Genomic DNA, 21568 nt, shown 5'->3' with positions numbered 1-21568 from the left:
TGTGTAAATAAAATAATTGCTATGGATGGTGAATAAAAGTTTACTTTTCTTACACTAATACTTATTTTTATGGCTCAGTCTTAAACTCACACTGCAGCATAATCAATAAATTCAAATAAAACTGAACTTGAGCTCCAAGCATTACTTAGATTTTCTGAAGATGCAAATTTGGTATAGTAAAATCTTCATTGTAAGGTGGGTTGTCTATAGACAACATGTATGTTCTTTTTACTTAATTATTATGGTCTTTAACCTCATCTATTCCAACAGGAATATTTTTATATGATTATCTACATTTTTATATGATTATCTATGTTCAGAAAGTAAATTGGTAATAAATATTTGTGTGTATGTATATGTATGTGTTTTTAAGAAAATACATTTTGTGTTTTTGTTGTTGATTTACCTATCACGTATATCTTATAATTAATTGTTTTGTTGAATTTATCAAATTACAGGAACATAATGTTTATTAGTACAAAGTAGTTTTTAAGGAGTGATTAATATATTAATCTAATTTTACTAAATGGATATATCAGGAGTTCATATGACTATTTTATTCTTACTATTTACTTATTTCGAAAGGTTTATTTATTTCAGAGAGAGAAATTGCTGTAGGTGCATGCACAACTGGGGGGAGGGGCAGAAGGAGAGACTCTCAAGCGGACTCCTCCCCACTCCCCAGCTAAGCACAGAGCCAGATTCAGGGCACCATCTCATGACCCTGAGATCATGACCTAAGCCAAAAACCAAGAGTCAGATGCTCAACTGACTGAGCCACCCAGATGCTCCTCTTTTCTTCTTCTTATTTAATGGTTGTTAATTATCTATCAAAATATGGTCTATGTTTCTACCCTTTTATCTTATAAATATATGGTCTTTTTAATTGCTTGATTATAAAAGAAGCAATTATTCAATATTTCTATGTGTGAATGATATAATTATGTTCCTTAATCACTATATATCATAGTGATCTTTTCTACTGCAGATTTTGGGAGCTGCATATGATGTCCTGTTACTTACAAGTACACTATCTACAATGGTTTAGCGGTCTGTGTTTTATCCTGTTAAATATGGATTAGAAATATTTTGATGTCTTTAAGATTTATTTCAGTTACCTCAACTATAATGTTTTTAGGCATTTCCATAATTTTTGACTATTTAGTTCCTCTTAACTACAGGAAGTTACAATATTTATAGATGCTTCCTTGTATGAGAACCTAAATAAATTCATACTATGAATGCACTCATCCATCATTATAAGCTGTTCTTTGAACCTCTACATTTATTATGTTTTTGAATTATGTTAAATATAAACTACTGTATGATTAGATTAGAACATTTGTTTTTTGAGAAGATCAGATGCAATTTCACAGAGGAAATAATCCCCCTTTTTTTTTAATTATCTCATAATGACTACACATACAGTATACATGTTGTTGTAGGTAATAATTTAGATATCAATTTTCATTGCATTTAAAGACAGAAAGGACTTAATATAGAATTTTTTCCCAATAAACTCCTATAAAATTAAAAAGGTTTGGAAAAAAAGACAATTATCCTTTAGTATTTTTTCATTACAGGAACTTTCAATATGAAGAGAAATTAAATGGAATACACATTATATAATCCCTGCTCTCTAAATACAAAATCATGTTATCACTGAAGTCTATGATCATAAAGTAATTACAATATTTTGCATACAATACAAAATAAAAATAAATTTCAAACTTTGATGAAGAAAACCAAGGCAGCAAACCCTCATTTTCTACAACCAAAGAAAACAGGACTTTCTATTTAGAGAAGTCATTTTTCCATGATAACGAGTAATTTATATGATCTTACTGAGTAGTCACTTCACACTAAAACTTTCTCTTAAAGAGGAAATTGTTAGCAGTTCAAAAAATGGTATTCCTGACTCACTTCATTCAAAATTATAGCACGTTTTTCTTCTCTTTGCCAGAAAGTTCATCAAATTTTTTAGACAGTGTGCTTACTCTGCTTTATTAAATGAGATGAAACAAGTGCATTTATGTGTGGGTGATTTATTTTTTAAAAGTTTCAGTGCTTAAGCAATAAACTAAAAAAAAAAAAATTACCACACCAAAGATATATAGTACAGGTATGATTTAAACTCTCTGAGATGGAAGAAAAACATAACAGTATCTCCTTTCTACTATACTCCAATCCACGGTCATATCTCACTCATTGGTAACATATAAAATAAGAAAAACTATACTTATTTAAGATGCATTTTGGGGCGCCTGGGTAGCTCAGTCAGTTAACTGTCTGACTCCTGATTTCACCTCAAATGATGATCTCAAGGTCCTGAGATGGAGGCCTATGTACTGGGCTCCACACTCAGCGGGGAGCCCACTTCTTTTCCTTTCCCTCTGTCCCTTCCCCAACCACCCCCATACATGCATGCTCTCTCTAATAAATAAACCCATACATCTTTTGAAAAAACAATTATAGACAGAATGAGAACACAAGTCTCAGACTATGAGAAAATACTTGCAAAACGCACATTTGATGTTATCCAAAATACGTAAAGAACTCTTAAAACTCAATACTAAGCAAACCAACAACTCAATTTAAAAAGGGCCAAAGACATTAACAGGCATCTCACCAAAAGAGATAGATAGCAAATAAGCACAGAAAAAGATGCCCCACACCATGTCATTAGGAAACTACAAATTAAAACAACAAGGTATCAGCATACACATATTAGAATGGCCTAAATCCACAATGCTGACAACAACAAACTCTGGTGAGGATACGGAGCAACAGGAACTCTTCCATTCAATGCTGTGGGACATCTAAATGGTATAGCCACCTTGGGATATAATTTGGTGTGTTTTTTGTTGTTGTTTTTACAAAACTTAACATACTGTTACCATGCGGCCTAGTAATCACACTCCTTGGTTGACCCAAAAGAGCTGGAAAGTTATATCCACACAAAATCCTCCACATAGATGTTTATAGGAGTTTTACTCAAAATTACCAAAACTTGACAGACACACCAAGATGTGCTTTAGGAGGTGAGTGGATAAACTAGGTTGCATCCAGACAATGTAGTATTATTCAGAGTTATAAAGAAATGAGCCATAAAGCCATGAAAAGACATTGAGGCAATTTAAATGCATATTAGTAAGCAAAAGAAGCCAATCTGAAAATGTTAAATACTGTATGATTCCAACTATTTGACATTTTGGAAAACCAAAACTCTGAGGCCAGTAAGAAGAGGAGTCATTGCCATGAGTTAGGGAGTAGGGAGAACAAATAGGTTGAGCACAGATGATTTTTAAATCCACAGAGGATTAGTGAAACTTCTCTGCATGGCACTATAATGGTGGATGCATGTCATTATATACATTTTTCCAAATCCACAGAATGTATAACATGAAAAATGAGCCCTAACATAAACTATTGACTTTGGGTGATAATCATGTACAGGTTATAATGTGTAGGTTTATACACATTATATAATATAACAAATGTACCACTTTGAGTGGGATGTAGATAAACAGGGAAGCTATGCATGTGTGGAAATAGGGTTACATGGAAATCTCTGTACCTCACTCAATTTTGCTACAAACCTAACTAAAACTGCTCCTAAAGTCTATTATTAAAAATTAATTATAATAGCATTAGTACCTAAATTAATAGTGCTTCTGTGCATTAAGAACTTTAATGGGAGGGTCCAACTTTTTCTTATGATGTTAAGAACATTTTCTTTTACTCCTCACTAACATATTTTAATTAATCAGAAAAAGTCATTTGATTCACTTTATTTTTCAACATTAAATAAATAAGATAAAACATATTGTTTTTAAAATATTAAGGTAATGAGTTAAGAGACTTCCTATTATTTATATCATCCTTGTAATACTGGAATTACAGATGGCAAAACTGGAACCTAATAAATTCCAGTAACAGTTTTATTCAGAAAAAAAGCTGATTTTCATTTAATCAAAAAATTTGTTTTGTCAAAATTTCTCAGTATGTGATCTCACAAAATTCTTTTTACTCTTTGAAATAAGAAGTCAACTTTATAAGTGAAATAGGAAAATGCCCTTTTTTCTATCTGCCCATTTCCTGGGATGTGGTAGTAATTCAAGCCCTCATTCAAGTACTGCATTGACAGGGGTTTTTTCCTGTGAGTTGCCTCTGATTAGACCCTTGGGGTCTAGGGAAAAGAAAAATTCTATAAGAATGTGGCCTGATTCTTAAAATAAAATAATGATTTAGGGACCAGGGAAGATTTAGGTCAATTTTTATTTGACACAGACCTTAGCAACTTTTTAATAACATGAATGCTATTATAGATAGAAACTAATTATCCTGATTGCAACAATAGCAGACCTTCAGCATTTCTATCATCCTCTGGTCAGATAGTGTTCTCAAAAATGCTGGAAATATGGGATCTTGTCAAAGAAGAAAAACATGTTCAACTGTGATATAATTAGCAGTTTCCATGGCTTTTGTTCTTAAGAGACAATAACAGTTTTGATTCTTGAAAATGTCTAATTATACAGGAAGGGAAATTCAAGGCAGATGATAATTTATAGCATAATTTCAAAGTAATTAGAATTTGCAGAAAACAATTCTTATTATACATCCTGTTTACTTTGCAAGATATTACTCCTTAAGAAATAGCAATTCACATTTTACATTAGTTACTATTTTCTGTACTTTCCTAATCACACTTTATTGAAAACAAACAATTATTGTTATTCTAACAAAACAACTTTTCTTATTTTTAGTTTGTGAGCTTTGTTTTAGGATTGCATCTATGTGAACTAAATGGTGAAAAAGTTGTTGGTTATATTTATATGATATTTGGAAAGTTCTTTAATTAGGAGGGTTCTATTATACATATAAAATCATATTTATCATAAAATCATACATTTTATATAACTGTATAATATATAAAATCATATATATAAATATGTAATATAGGAAGCCATATATATAAAAATCATACCACAATCCTATAATTTAAAATTTTAGGTTGTAATACAAAATTTAAAGTTGTAACATAAATGTATAATTTTTAGTTTTGTATTTGGGTTTCATTCTGTTTTTCTGCACTAAAAATCTACCCAATTTTGATGCTCTGACAAAAAGATGTTTAGAGAAAAGTAAGAGTTATCGCATATTTTAAATTCTATGTTGCTATTTTCCCATCTGCTTTATTATTTAAAATATTATTAGTACTAGCCCAGCTGTAGTGAAATACAGTTAATTTATAATAGTTTTGAAACAAGTTTTTTAAATTTTAATTATTTGGGGTTTCACTGAACCCTAAAAGTCATCACCTCTACCACAATTTCTTTTTTTTTAATTCTTAACATTTACCAAGACATGCAGTTGTGGGAGATTTTATGGGCTATGGTAAACATGCAACCAGTTGTATTAATCTGACACTGTCTCAGCAGAACGGATTCAAGCAGGGTAAGGTAGGTCCTATTAGCCTTACATAGAGGTCTTACCAGTGATTGGGCTTGAGATTCCAGCCAATCTGCTCAAAGGACACAAGTAGCTAGTACTTATACCTCCCCAGTTTAAATGGAAGCAAAAGCTTCTAATTTCAGAAGGCTGATTAGAGGAATTGGGGAGTTTAAATTAGACCACACACATCAGGAGCAATAATTTAATCTAACCAATGAATGCACAGAAGCACACACACACACACATTCTTGTGTGCTGTCAATTTAAGCTGCGATATAAGATAGTAGACTGGAACAAAACCATTATGTCTCTATGTCTCTTGAATAATCAAAGATGTAATATACTTTGTAATGTTTTAGTCCAGTCCTTCTCAAGTTTTAATGTAGAATCTTGATAGAGTACAGATTCTAATTCAGAGGGTCTGGGTAGGCTCTGAGATTTTGCTTTTCTAATGCACTCCCAGAGAAGCACATGCTGCTCATCCGAGGGCCAAATTCTTAGCATCAAAGGTATATACTAAGTTTTCAGTGATTAAAACTATGCATAAATAAAACAATTCATTCTATGAGCTATTATAGGGTAAAATCCTTTAACCCTGGCAAATCTTTGCTTTTTAAAAATGGATGAGCCTGTATTTTCCCATCTAACTTAATAAACATTTCCTTTGTGTAATATCTTTAGCAAAGGACAGAAATACAGAGTTTAAAATGGTAAATACTATAATGAACATGTCAGAGACAAAACTGAGAGTTTAGAAGATATGGGTTTAGTCTCAGTTTTCATTCAATAGCAGGTTACTACTATCCTCTTGTAAGTTGCTTAAATTTTATTATTTGCAGTTTTCTATTTCACAGGGTTTTTGGGAGGATGAAGTGATCTTATAGGAAGCACTGTGAAAAGCATAAAATACTATACAAGTATAGGATTCAATTGTTCATGATTATTTCAATTATCTCCTTAGGTAAGGACATCAATTTCTCAAACAATTGCTTTGATTATTATCAAAACTTTCAAATATTCAGTGTAATAACAATGTCACAGCATCTACAGTGTGGTAGATTCAATTTAAAATTGTTTCTGATGATTAAATCAATTTTCACTTTTTGCTTAGTGAAGGTACTGTACTAACAGTACTGAAGGTACTGTATTAACACTATTCTTACCTTTTTTATTTTTTTGTTTTTGCAACTCTTTCCAATTGTTTCTGCTTTAAGAATCATTGTGTATTCTGAGTACTAACATGAAGTTGTTTCTACAGATACCTAATCAAAAACTCCCTGTCTATTTTTTAGTAAGTATAGGGTTAGCCATTTTATTTTATTAACAGTAAGAAATGGTTTCTAATGCCTTTAATATGGATTAAGTTGAAGTTAGCTCCACTTTCTAGTGGACTTCCAATTTCAAATAAAATAACTATTAAAAAATACATAGAACCATTATCTGAACAATACTCTGAGTCCTATATAATTATATATTATTAGAATATATTTATTAGACCACATAACAAGAAATATACAAATCCCCATCTTCCTAATCCATTCATCAGTTGATGGACACTTGGCTGTTTCCATTATTTGGCTACTGTAGATAACGCTACCACAAACGTTGGGGGTACATATCTACCTTTGAATTAGTATTTTTGTATTCTTTGGGTGAATACCTAGTAATAGTTATGCTGGATCATCGGGTAGTCCTATTTTTAACTTTTGGAGGCAACTCCATACTGTTTTCTAGAGTGGCTGGTGCCGTTTGCATTCCCACCAACAGTGCAAAAGGATTCCCCTTTCTCTGAATCTTCACCAACACCTGTTGTTTCTTATGTTGCTGATGCTGCTATTCTGAAAGGTGTGAGATGATATCTCACTATAGTTTTGACTTAAAATTCCCTAAAATCAGTGACACTGAGCATCTTTTCATGTGTCTGTTGGTCATCTGCATGTCTTTATAATTAGGAATATCTAACATTAAAATAACATGAAAGCCAATGTCATATTATCTACAGTTTTTCTGATTCCAACAGATTTGCATTCTTTTTCCTTATAACTTCTTTTTCCTTATAACTTTCCTTATAACTTATATACTTAAAACAATTTCTTAATTTTTTTGAACTCCCTTAACACACAGTCTCTAAGAGAAGACTGTAGGTGTACGGACAAAAGACAGCCTCCTTCATAAATTGTTATACCTCACTATCATTTCATAGTGAAAGCCTCAAACAGTCAGTAGGTTTGATATTGAATCAAAGTCTGAGAATCAACTGAAAAAATAAAATTTGTGTTTCCTTGAAAGAAAAATGGATAGTACCCCTTCCCTTTAAATAATGGTTTTAAGATATTAAGACATCTTTGAAAATACATGCATATGATCGCACTTCTAGGGTTTTTCATTTATAAAAAGTTCTGTAAGTACTATCCTGGAGGGCAGGAATCTCTCTTACTCAGCTGTTTCTTATAACAGTTCTTGGTACCTAGAGAGTGCTTAATGCATGCAGAAAATGGAAGTTGCCTAGAGAAATATGTTGGTAGCTAGCTATTCACCATGCTATTATCATTAATCTAGGAGGATTTAGAATACAGCTGCAGGGGAAAAGGAGAGAATAGCATTCTATGTCGTGTCAGTAACTGGGGTGAGTGATAAACTTGTTATGCACAGAGAAACAAATACTGTTGATTGAGATGAAAAGGGACTAGACTTGGGGAGATTAGAAAAATACTCATTAAAAATGGAAAATAAGTATGGTAAAAATAAGCACCTATTAAATCAGTTTAATCTCTGCCTAAAAGTGATCTATTCTTAACTTCCCATTAAAATGTAGCTTTTTTAACCTCTATCATATCATATTACATAGTATCTTAATCGTTCTTGTTGATCATCATATATTAAGAAATAAAATGGCAATCTGAGTATTTTCAGGAATTAGTATACATTCTACTAATATTTTCCAATGCTCTGAACTATGAAAAAAGTTCTTAGTATTTATCACATCTAACTTAAAATACACACTTCAGGGACAGACCTTGGCTGGATGGGAGATTTTATGGTGCACTTTTAGGGGGATTTCTATTTTGGTTTGTGTATTATAAATTTTATTAGCATGATAGATGTTTATTATGTCTGAGGGACACAGACAAAATCTAATCAGGAAGTTATTTATCATTAGGAAATACTCTTTTCAACATTTATTTCTCCTTTCCTTTTAACTTTCTTTGCAGGCTCTATCCAGTGACAGATTCGTTTTTCAAAAAAAGTTTTTTTCCTCTTTATGATTACCTATGTATTCGTATCCTAGAACACATGCAGTTGTTTTTAGTAATCAATCACAATAGCAATGACTTACTCAGCTGCCTCAGTTGTACTGAAGTATATTAGAATAAGTTTCATTTTGTAATTATTATCAGGACATTCTTTACTAACATACTTGTAACATCTATGAATAACTATGATTTTTGCAAGGATGATGAGTTTAGGAATTCACATGAGTGGCTTACAGGCAGTATTACAGGCAGTATTGCTAAGTGGAGTTGCACCACATTTAAAAAATAAAAATGATAAAATTAATCAAAGTAATAATAAATTTTAGCAACAAGTCTGCAAATCTTCCTAACATGGCTACCTTCTTTGGTGCTGTCTCTGCTGTATCACTACCAAATGACTTGGGCACTGCACAACCTGTTAACAGTCTGCCATTATTTTTCTATTTCATGCTACCATGTTCCTAGTTCCAGCCATTCTTTTCAATTGCTTTCTACAAGTTGCTCTCAGAAATTAATGATGAAGGAAGGAAATAAAAATAGTTTCAGCTTGGACAAAAGATGGAAAATTAGTTCACATTTTAAGACTCATTAACACACAATTATCTCAAGGTCTTTCAAAGGCAATTTCACTATAATTTTCTTAATTTGGACACTGACTGGCTGATCAGAGTTGGTTATATTTACCTTGGTAACTATGAAGGAATGTGACTTTTCTCCTTGTATTTAAAGGAACTCAACAGCAATGACATAACAGAAAAGGCAGTCATCAGTTTTCTTATGGCAAACAGCATTAACCCACTACTTCAATAATCACTCTCCAATCAAATTATTTAGTATGATTTCTGCAAACACATAAAAGTAACTGATGAAATGTGTCCTACACCTTGTTGGTTCAGCCTAGCCCTATAAGTCCAACTTCTGTAATGTGATTTGCCAGTATAACTAGGTTTCTTTCCCTTTAATTCACCTAAAAATTAGTAATGTTTTATGGTGATCCATGTGTTATTGTTGCCTATCTTCAGAATTTACTTATTTTCGTATGACTTACAAGATTGCCATCATCCTGCAAAACATTTGTACAATTTGTTCATCTATTCGTAAATGTGTTTAGAAAACATATTTGATAAACACTTACTCTACGCATAAATAGCAATTACATGGGAGCCATCATTTTGATACCAGCTTGGGCAATACTTAACTTTCCAGATCAGAGATACTAAAGTTCACTAAATTCTAAGTGGGTCATAAGACAATGTATAAACTGAAAACACTATTCTATACTGGCTGTAATTTAAATCCTATTGTATGCTAAGCAGAAAAAGCAGGTGGATCCCAAAGGGAAAGCTCAATCTGCTGTCACCTATTTCCCATATATATTCATGTTAGGATTTTATAAATGTATAAATGGGATATCTCTCTTTGAAAGTGAAACCCTGGTACTTTTTTTAGCAACTGAATGAGCAAAAGAGATTATTTGGATTTATGTGAATTTAGACAAATTCATGTGAAGAGACACATTTTTGATGGGTCCCTTTACACTGTCAGCTTACATTAAATCCAAAAATGTTATAATTTAGCAAATCATTGAGCAAAATACTAAAAACTACATTTCTAATAAATAAAACATTATACTTACATTAATTTATAAATTATTATTGCTAATGAATTACTATTAGTTTTCAGGTATATATCTTTATTTTTATCTATCTATCTCTAGTACCACATGGATAGTGATGTACAGCTTAACATGCAAAATTTATGTGATGATCCAAAAGTGCTATAGGAAACTGAGAGAATGATGAGAGCAGAATGTGGGAGGTAGGGGTGGAAGTGAAGGGGCTTTGATTTTCTCTTATCTAGTTTCTTAAATCTGGTTAGTGTATACAGTGACACAAACAATTATAACTTGAAAATACTCTTTTATTTTATTTTTTATTTATTTTTTAAAGATTTTATTAATTTATTTGACAGAGAGAGATCACAAGTAGATGGAGAGGCAGGCAGTAGAGAGGGAAGCAGGCTCCCTGCCGAGCAGAGAGCCCGATGTGGGACTCGATCCCAGGACCCTGAGATCATGACCTTAGCCGAAGGCAGCGGCTTAACCCACTGAGCCACCCAGGTGCCCGAAAATACTCTCTTTTAAAGATTGTATTTATTTATTTTAGAGAATCAGGGAGAGAGAGAGATACAGAGAAGTGAAAGGGGTAGGGAGTAGTAGGGAAGGAGAGACTCTCAAGTAGACTCCACACTGAGTGTGGAGCTGATTGCAGGACTCAGTCTCAGAACTTTGAGATCACGACCTGAGCCAAAGCCAAGGGCTGAACACTAAACCGAATGCACCACTCAGGCGCCCCTTGAAAATGTTCTTTTAAAGAGCATCTAAACATACTTAAATCTTCCTTATTAATGTTATTGGGAAAACATTTTAAAGACCCCTTTTCTGGATAACATTCTGTAATTTATATTTCACTGATACATGAAGTTAAGAGCATTATAATGCTTTTTGGTCATGCGTAAGTAACTTAGTGTGATTAAGTTTAAGAAATATATATATTTTTTAATGGAAGCAAAGGAGTGCTAGGTTACTTTCATCAAAATGTACAGACATCTTTAGGTGAGAAATCCTGTATGTACAGACTCAGTCTAAGGAAAGGGCATATATCATCATCACTCCACCTCACCATTTTGCTCTTGTCCTTCAGCCACTTTCATTGTTTTCCTAGAAACATGTGGCTGCTCAGTTAAGTGAGATTATGCACTCTACTACATTTTTAGCGACCTGGCATATTTATTGTTCCATTCCTTATAATTCTTACATAACATTATAAAGCCAGCTAACATCAACTGATTTCTTTTGTCCATTTTTGATACAGTAGTCACCTTTGCAAAGGCTTTATATGAATCTACTCACACATAATCCTCACAACTACCAGAGGAAGAAATATTATTTACACTAGAAAAAAGGGAACAAGAAGACAGAAATCTCCTATCAGCTATCTACAGTTGTCAGCTCATGTCCAACTCAAGCAGTCAGGCTCCACAGACTCTACTATCTCAAGGGGTATAGACGACATCCACACATGAACAAATTTAAAGCTAAACTGTGACAGAGCAGGACAGATGATTTTCCTAGAGTCATCAAAGCAGTCAATGTCTTCTTAATTAAAATTTTGACTAAAATTTTATTTGCTACTTTAATACTAAAGCTAAATATTTTGTATATTCTGGATGTAATAAGTGGTCCACAATGACAACTAATTAAAACACAACAGGCCAAGAGCAGGTTTACAAAGGCAAACATCACCTTCAAACAGGTTCACTGTATGAATCTACCAAAGGTGCCATACATACTATGTTTGAAGCCAACTGCAAATGGCAGCAGTGGCAACCCCAGCTGTTGGGAGCATGTACCATATTATCAGACACTGTTCTTATTAATTTATATTTAGACTGTCTCATGCAGCCTCAGAGAAACAGTATATTAGTATTAACTGTGTTTTATACATCATAAAGGGGTGATGAAAATAAGTGAATTGCCTCCAATGCTGTGTAGGTAGTAGATGGAAGGACCTGGGATACAAAATCAAGCAATGTGACCCTGGAGCCTCCACAGCATATTCATTTAAGAATTTCTTACATTTGGGGCACCTGGGTGGCTGAGGGGGTTAAGCCTCTGCCCTTGGTCATGATCTCAGGGTCCTAGGATCTGGCCCCTCCTCAGCAGGGAGCCTGCTTCTCCTCACTCTCTACCTATCTCTCTGCCTACTTGTGATCTTTCTCTCTCTCTGTCAAATAAATAAAATCTTTTAAAAAAAATTTCTTACTTTTTATTTCCTGAAGTATAAGGTGAAGTGGAAGGCCCCATGACAAATATGAACACCTATGTGCTCTTAAGATTCAAAGGTGGAAAGATTAAAATCGATCCAGAGTGTGGTATGGTTAAATGAAAAAGAGTAAATTTGAGGATGACAAACTCTATTTCATTTGAGTGTGTTAGTGTTTAATACTGGAGAAGTTATTTAGGATTAGATGATAAAGAACTTGACAGGCAGCAAAATCTAGATTCATTTCACTTGTAAATTGAGAGACAAACAATTTTTGAATGGGGAATATGAGATAGCCATCGGAGCTGTTATTAGGGAGACATCTGACAATGGTATTTAAAAAGAAACAGTATACATGGCTCATTGTGGGAGGTAATCTTAAAAGTAAATTGTAAATAATAGTTTATTGACTGAAACATTTTAATCATCAAAAACTGCATGTAGAATTTCTTTTTGTCCTAAACTTGCAGATTTCATTTCTAGGCATAATTATCTGATTTGGTAATTTTAAAAAATAAACAGCATAATACAAATTCTCAGGAGTCAATATCTCTCCTTAACTCAGATTTAATTTTATCGGGCATATGAAGATTACACTGCAGAAATAGAGTATATAAATGAGAAGACACTTTATCTACATGAAAAGGCAGGTTTCTTTGTAACATTTTCCCATTTTTGGTATTTTCAGATTAGCTTTTTAGACATTATAATTAAAACCTTCGTGTCTGAAAGCTTCTGAAATCTACCACTATAGAAGTATGTGTGTCAAGTGGACATTTAATAATACTGCAAACTTATTCTTCTCCCTCAGAGTGATCAAAAGGTAAGAAGTGTTCTGTTGTTTTTTGTTTTTTGTTTTTTTTCTCCCAAAACTATCCATGCCATTAAAATTCAATGGCATTGCTTGCCATCATTCAGCTTTATCTGGGTAAAATCCTTTAATTCCCCAGCCCCTGCTGTTGGGGAGCTCTAGGCTCATCACACTTAACCTCTGCCTAGGCTTCTCAGAAAAGAATTTGTTTCAGTCCATTCATAGTTTCAATAGTTGAGCAAGCCACACGCAACTGCACACTGGTCTTTTACCCTGAGCACACTAATCTGATTGTTTTTCCACTCTACAAACTCTGGGTCAACAATCAAGCTGCCGCCAGAAACTAATTAATTTGCAAACAGGCTTCTGTTTTCACAGAGGGAAAGCTTTTGAGAGCCATGTCAGAGAGGCCGGTCACACCATGGTTACACGCATTGTCATGGCATCCACTTCTTTGGGTAAATCTCTTGCTTGATGTCACTGCACACATGAACCCAGATTACCCAGTCAGCAGTAAATCCCTATTGAGGCCCAGTGAGCTCTGAATGTAGTGAGTCTAGAAGAGGAAATTGGTATAGACAGGCTCTCTATTCATTAAACTGATGGTAAGACCAAAGAGAAAAATGTTAAAAAACCAGAAGAAATAGGGAGCTGGCTTTTACTTAAAAAATTTTCCAAGATACTGTCTCATTTTTCTATATTTTCATAGACTTTAATTTAAAAAGTGGGATTCCCTAAAATAAATGTAATAATTTCCTTAAATATTACTTTTCTACTTTCACCATTCAGTGATAAATTCTGAAATAAGTGGTTCGAAGTTTGTGGTTAATACGTTGTACTTTTTAGCTTATCACTGAAAAAAGTTAACATAGCATATCCTAACAATTGTATTCAGGTACATTGTCTCAGAGGCCTGAAAAAACGAATCACTTCCTAAGCATTGCCACTAATGAGTTAACTTTTATTCCAAAATTTTATTCGTTGTTCTTCATTAGTGCTATATAATTTCAAACAAAATAAGTTAAAAGTGATTATGTTCTTTAGAGAAATGTGACATAGAAAATAGGTCCTCAGAAAAAGAGACTAAATAAAGTTGTATTTTGGTAACTTTGTGGTCCTTATGAAAAGAAAAAGCATATTTAGTGAGTTCATTAAATTTATCATCATTTGGAGAGTAGAATAATTTCATGCTGTGTATTGTTTTTAAAAAAAATACTTTTGGGAGGTACGCATTATTTATCAGTATGAAAATTTTTCTGGGCAATAGATTCATGAGGAAAAAACCTCACATAACTATTTGGTTGTGTTTAGGTAGAGATTGTTTTGAACTATTACACACCTATGTTTCAGGATCATTTCAGCAAAAATAACCAAAAATATTATCGTTTTTATTTTTGACTCTTTACATTCATGCCGCAGATGTTTAATGAATACAAAGTATAATTCATAGGAGATGTAATTCAAAAGTTAACAAAAGATGATATTCCTGCTGCTTTTTCATATGCTATGAAAACCAATAGGACATTTATGGTTGTTGTTGTTTTAACTGAATGGTCACTTAATTTCTATGATACTCATCTGTTCATATAACTATAAAATAAGGCATCCAAAGGGCTTTTTCTCCCAAGGTCAGCAATATAATATTGATGTACTTAAGCCAGAGAAATAATTCAGACTGGTATCATTAAGAAGTCTGACATTATGCAAAGCTAGATCATTCATTTTACTTATAAAAATTTCTAATTGGATACTCTGACAGTTTCGGCCTTTAAAGACGGTAGTATTAAAATAGAGCATAGAAAGAGTCATACAAGTGATTTCAGATTATGTACTATGCAATATTAATTTGTGCTCTCATAGATTACTTGTGGTCACACCGCTTGGTTCTATTTTCATAAAAATGTCTTGTGGAGAAACTTGAATCTTTAGAGAACATGAAATATCCTAGTACATGACCACAGAGGAAGCTATCCTGATTCCAAAGAGGGCAGGCCATCCTGGTATGAGTGTTACAAGTGAGAGGAAGTGGAATGATGACTTGCATGCCATTTCAATTATAGAAAAAAGCAAGTGGGTTGGTCTATCCACAGGCACGATCCTTTTAGGAAATTCCACTAAAAGAAAACAGGTCTTCCTGAAATGAGTGGGAAGGCCTCACACTCTGAGCACTGTAATTAGGTCTGTTTGTGTTCACTGGGCCTTGGCTCTCTCAAGGATCCATGTGGTTTCATATATTAAACCTGACTCTGACTGCACTTTCACCCTGACTCAAATAAAATAACTCACAGAATGAATCTGACAAATCTTCCTAAGCATGCTCCACCCAATGGATGTGGGATAGAGGATACAGAGTAAATTCACAATTATTAAGTGCTTACTCTATGCCAATCATTCACTTAGTAGTTTTTACACATTATCATGTGGTCAGTTTTCCACAACTATAAGAGGTTAAGTAATATTATAATTCCATTAAAAGGAGTCAATGTGATGCTTTGTCTTACTCCAAAGACCAGTCTTTCCTCCATATCACATTGCATCCCAGCATTAGTCCAAGACAAGAACAATTTGGAAATAGTGTCCATCAAGAAGAAAAATAAATGTAGGTTAGCCACCCATCTGCTCTAATGAATGGCTAACATGTATAAGAACTAAGTGGTATTTACATATTAAATGTTAAGAAATCATTATTATAACAGAAACATAAACTTATTTGCTTCCTTACTATGAATATATAGAGAGCAACTGTACCTAAGTTTCACAGTGTTAGTAAGTTGAAATTGGAATTGAAGTTTAAATGAAGTTAAAATGATGTAATATTAAGCGAATTTCTAATACACAAGAAAAACAGTGAAGTCAGGCACATCATGTCAAACACATATAAATAAATTTTCTGAAATCAAAAGTTGTTCTAAGAACTAGTAACCTTAAACCAGGGTTTAACAAATTTAATTAAAATTTTTTTTAATTTAATTTATTTTTTAAAAAGCAGTTATGTAAAAGCCAACAGATTCCATCTCTCTTCTGTTTCTTCATCTAAAATTGTTACTCATTCCTAATTTTTCCTGTTAAAATGAAGCTAAATTTAAACCTTGACTGATATTATAAAAATATAAATTTTAGTGATTATGAAAATAGTGAAATTAAAAATATCAAGATATTTAAGATCTAATTCTAGGCAAGTGATTTTGTTTTTTTCTTTAGCAGGAACAAAAATTAAAAGTCATCTAAAATAGGTCAAGTGATTCATCCAAAATAATTGAATAGGTTTGAACTGATTTGAGAAAAGTCACTCCTGTGCCAAAATTAGTTTTAATAGCTCCTTTCAATAAGGGGCTATTAAAATAGACCTTTCAAAAAGTACCTTGCTAGTATTTATTACTTCTGGCAGCAAAAATGATTGTGTAGTCTATGCTGATGCCTCAAACTCATTTATTTTATGCATGAATATGTAAACATTATGCTTCCAATTTTATTCTGGAATGGCATTTAATTTCAGGAGGCTTGTGATTCACAAAGTCCCTTGGTTCTCTCTCCAATGTGTCTGCATCCTCCCTCGTGCAGCAGTTCTGGTTTCTGCACCCTGTCAAATGTAACCTTTGTGCTAATTTGGTAAAATCAGTTCTCACGTTTAGTGCTGAGAGACTGATAACTGAATTCTCAAATGAACTACACATTTGCAAGATGAAGTACAGAGCTGTGGACAATGACTGCTTTCCCACAGTGTAAATTCTTCAGATTCAGCTGTCAACATGTAAGTGTGCAACACAAAAGCAGCTTTAACTTGATGACTTTTTTCCTCCAAGGCCATAAAAATGAAATGGATACTATACTCTCCTTTATGTTATTCCATCTTCTTGGATTTTCTTTTGGATGGACAGTGAAAGCCTGTATGCCCTTTAGAGTTCTTAGTAGATCAAAGTCTCCTTCTTGCTGAATAAAAACATTTTCCCCTCCTACATAAATATTTCAGTTTGAGAACAGACCAGATATAGCAATGTTAAGAGTTTCTCCCCCACTGATTTTGGCTCCATACAAAGTTTCATAATTTACAGAAGATATTTTAAAATTGTTCTCTGCAATTTTGTTGGAGCATGGCTCTTGTATAGTTTTGCACACATAGTTTTATGGTGATCTCAGCACCTTTTCTTTCCCTTGGTGAGGCCTCTAACTTTTCATATGGTCACCTACTATTCCTCCTGAATCCCCCAGCATGGGTATTTGATTCTATGTCCAGACCCTTCTGATTACCACAGTGTTTGTACTCAATTATGAATGATCTTTTTTTAAAAATTTATTTATTTGATAGACAGAGATCACAAGTAGGTAGAGAGGCAGGCAGAGAGAGAGAGAAGGGGGGGAAGCAGGCTCCCTGCTGAGCAGAGAGCCCAATCCGAGGCTCGATCCCAGGACTCTGAGATCATGACCTGAGTCAAAGGCAGAGGCTTAACCCACTGAGCCACCCAGGCGCCCCTATGAATGATCTTATACATCATCTGCATTTAAGATACAAACAATGGGGAAGTGATGTCAAGCTTACTGGAAACCTGGCAAAGCAAGAAATGAGGGAAGCTAAGAGAAGTGGCACTCTAAAGAGAAAGGGGTATTTAACAGTGAGAAAGACTGCAAGAGATAGTATCCAAATGGACATACTAATTATAAAACAGGGTACAGAAAGTTATTTGTGTCTTTTGGAGAAGCAGCTCCCTGGGCTCAAACTCAGGTTTAAAGTGGCTAATGGAGCTGAAAATATTGAGGAAACAAGATTCTAACCAGACTATGGACTTAGACACACAGGGATTTTACATCATACCAGGATTAAAGGAAGAATTTGGATAGAATAGATGAGCAAGTTTTCAGGTCAGGGGAAGAAATCAGAGAAGGAGAGAGAGAAAGACAGCAAAGAAATGTACATTGGGTAAATTTATGATAAAACAATAAAATTAAGAGCAAAGGCAAAGTGGTCAAACATGGAAGGTCAGAGGCACACCATTCACACTAATACATAAATAAGAGGATGATCAGAAACGTTGTAGGAGAGCAGAGAAGCTGGCTGAGGTAATTTGAAGTATGTTTTATGTTTTGAATAGTCACTTTACAGTGTGAAAATTTATCAGAACAAAATTATCATAGACAACTCATGGTCTTCTGAAGTTTCAGCAAGATTCCCAGAAGTATGATTTTTCTCTAACAAACCAATGAAAGAGAGAGGTGATAAAAGGAATTCTGGGTACCCCAAAAGGGCAGGAAAAACAAGTGTGGCAGAAGTTCCAAGAATGAGATATTCAAGCATCTTACTGAGAACATAGACGGACTATAATCCATGAGCTCCATCCTTATTAATGAGGCAGGTGAAACCAGGTAAAAGTTCATAGATGACAGATTAGGGTCTGGACAGCTTTATTTCATAAGACTAAAGACAGATATATATGGAGATAGTTAATAAGAAAAACATGACAATATTGTGGGGGCCATTATAAAAATCTTAATAAATGTGTGAGTAATAACAAAAATCAAACTCTACATAGAAGAATAGATCAGGATTACTAATATGAATGAAAATGTTATTTATTTTAGGCATATACATTATACATTTTGAACATTTGCTTCTCTATTAAATTTATTTATATACTAAAAAGAGAAAGGCAGTAAAAAATCTATTTGATCAAGTTGAAGCCAGTGCCTGAAGTTCAAGAAACTGGGTTCCTGCTCCAAGTCTTCCATTACTAGGTTACAGACAATCTTAGATAAAATATTGGTTTTATTTTTCTCACCTAAACAAACTGAGAGAAGATATTAAGAATATCAAAAGAGAATCAAATGAAATCATATAAAAATCCTCTGAAATTCTGAAAACATTTTCAACATAATGTTATTAGCACTACAATCTGTTTAAGTATTCAAGAATGCGTATGACGCTCTCAGGGCAATATGAGAGGTGTAGGGGGAAAAAATACTACATCATGAGATTTGTTGTGGTATCTGTGTAAGACAGGACCGGTAAGCCATTATCTGTTTCCATTGCCTCCCTTCCGCAGCTCTAGCCCAGATCTATTTCTTTCCACAGTTAACTACTGAGAAACTTCAATTCTGGCATGAAGCAAATATTTTCCTGAGTTTTTAATCTCGTTTTTCTCGTCTTCCCCTGTTTTCTCACACCCATAGTCATGAATCACCACCATGAGTTTAATTGCACACTAAGTCTCAAGTCACAAGGTAAGCTGTCCATGACAAGTACAGTTACACATGTTATGTAACATGCCTGGGCCCTGGCCCGCACCACCTACCATTGAGCCACCTGGAATCATGCTGCTCTGTCCTAATTGGATGGTGGTGCCCGAGAGTTCTGAAGATTGCAAAATCGCGCCCCATAAAATCAGCCGCAGTCCCGGAGTATAATTCTCCATCTGTGTTGTGACAAAATAAAAGCAGGTACACATCCTTTAATTAAATTAAGGAAAGAAAAAACACACAAAATAAGTTTCATGTAAAGACGCTAAGAGAAAGAGAAATGCTTTCTGCATCATTAAGCAGTTATTTACTTTTATCCTATGTCTTTCTTGAAAGTATTTTAGTAATACTTTAACTTTTTCAACTTAGTAAATGCTCACTAAGTATCTGACTACTCATTAAGAACTTTGTAAAATGAAGTAAAATATGATTTCAGGGATATTACTAAAACATAACATTTATTCCTTTCTACATTATGTGGACAAAAGAAAAAAGGTATACTATATTCATTACATTTTTATATGTGTAAAGCTATTGCACTTCTAATATCCTTATTTATTAGGGTAAGATCCCACCATAAAATATTATTTATAGTTTTTATTTTAATGGAAATTAAATTTTCACAATATATTTCCTTTTTAGTGGTACCTGAGTAAGATTTTGCAATACTTTAGAAAGGACTAATATTTTCTTCCCCAAAACTGTTTTCTTGCTTTTTATTTTTGAATATATCAAATGGGAAAAATGTTCTAACTGACTATAAGTCATCACATAGTCTAAAAAGAATTTAAGATATAAAAGAATTATGTCTGGCATCTGCCTGACTCAGGAGAACATGACTCTTGATTTCAGGGTCATGAATTCAAGCCCCATGTTGAGTGTAGAAATTTTACTTAAATAAGTACAAGTAAAAAATGTTAAAAAAGGAGAAAAGTCTGAAGAGGAGGAAATTTTCACAAATACAGGTCATAATCACCACAATTAAAGATTCTGTTTCTTGATTCATTTCTACTTAAATTATTAAATATTTAATTAAACTAATATTTATTATTATTTAATTAATATTTAATTAAACTCTAACTCCAGGTCAGAGTTTAATAATGGAGGACTCACAGTGACCAGGTTAAAAGGAAAAGGAAAAAGGGAGGAGAAAGAGAAGTTAATATTTACTGAATACCATTCTGTGTTTGCAGGGCAGCTAGGCAGTGACTTGACACTTTCAAATTATCTCATTTAGTTCTGTCAACAACCCCATGATGTAAATGTTATCCCTATTTTATAGCTCGAGAAACCCAAGGTTGCTCAGTTGATGACTAGGAAAGTAAGGGTGAAAGTTCAAGCTCAGGCCTGTTTAATCCCAATCCTCTTCCACTAAACCATACCAGCTCTTAATAAACTGGAGGTAGTAAAAATTATATTTTCTTTCTTTTAAAGAAAAGTAGTCCTCTTATTTCATCCATGAAACACATTATTGCCTGCTTACTGATAGTGAATTATCAGCAAAATGAAACAATTAAAAAATATAAAATTTTCCTCTAAATAATCTACCATAATGATAGTAAACTTAATATTATCTTGTTGGTCATTTGGATTAAGTTAATGTTTCTGTATTCACTGATTTGAAAAATAATCAGAAAATAAAATAGGAGTAGATAAATTATAACTTAAACATTTGTATAACACTATCATTTCCAAAGGATTTTCATATTTATTAGATAAACTGAAAAAAAACTTCCTGTGCATCTTTAAGCATAAATGCCTTTGGGAAAGTCTTGTTAACTGATTTCTCATGTGATATTCTTTGTCCATACCCTGACTTCTCACTTACAGATAAAGGTTTTATAATGAAAATAGACATTCTCAGTGATCCAACTCAATCAATTCCTTTGGTAGGACCTGTGGTCCTCTAATGTGTCTGAATGCACCAACCTTTGGAGAATGTCCAAGGCAGTGGAGAAGAGCTAAGCAGAGTGAATCACGACACAACTCCAAGGTCT

The 21568-nt window shown here is 33.4% G+C and overlaps 1 protein-coding gene and 1 long non-coding RNA gene across 5 annotated transcripts in view; one reads left to right on the top strand and one right to left on the bottom strand.

Moving 5' to 3' along the window:
• Positions 1-21568, bottom strand: part of SEMA3A (semaphorin 3A) — a 306101-nt gene that overhangs the window by 57564 nt on the left and 226969 nt on the right. For all 3 annotated transcript variants that reach the window (XM_032873239.1, XM_032873237.1, XM_032873236.1), the window contains one exon: positions 19628-19747. In XM_032873239.1, coding sequence (XP_032729130.1) covers positions 19628-19747 — 120 coding nt within the window. The remainder of the gene's footprint in view (positions 1-19627; positions 19748-21568) is intronic.
• The window catches only part of LOC116876866, a 62378-nt gene that overhangs the window by 2629 nt on the left and 38181 nt on the right, over positions 1-21568 (top strand). The window lies entirely within an intron of this gene.

Source organism: Lontra canadensis, unplaced genomic scaffold (genome assembly GCF_010015895.1).
Source record: "Lontra canadensis isolate GAN:19392208 unplaced genomic scaffold, GSC_riverotter_1.0 scaffold48, whole genome shotgun sequence".
NCBI lineage: Eukaryota > Metazoa > Chordata > Mammalia > Carnivora > Mustelidae > Lontra > Lontra canadensis.
The sequence above is the reverse complement of the archived record's forward strand: the minus strand, read 5'-3'. Positions and strand labels throughout refer to the sequence as shown.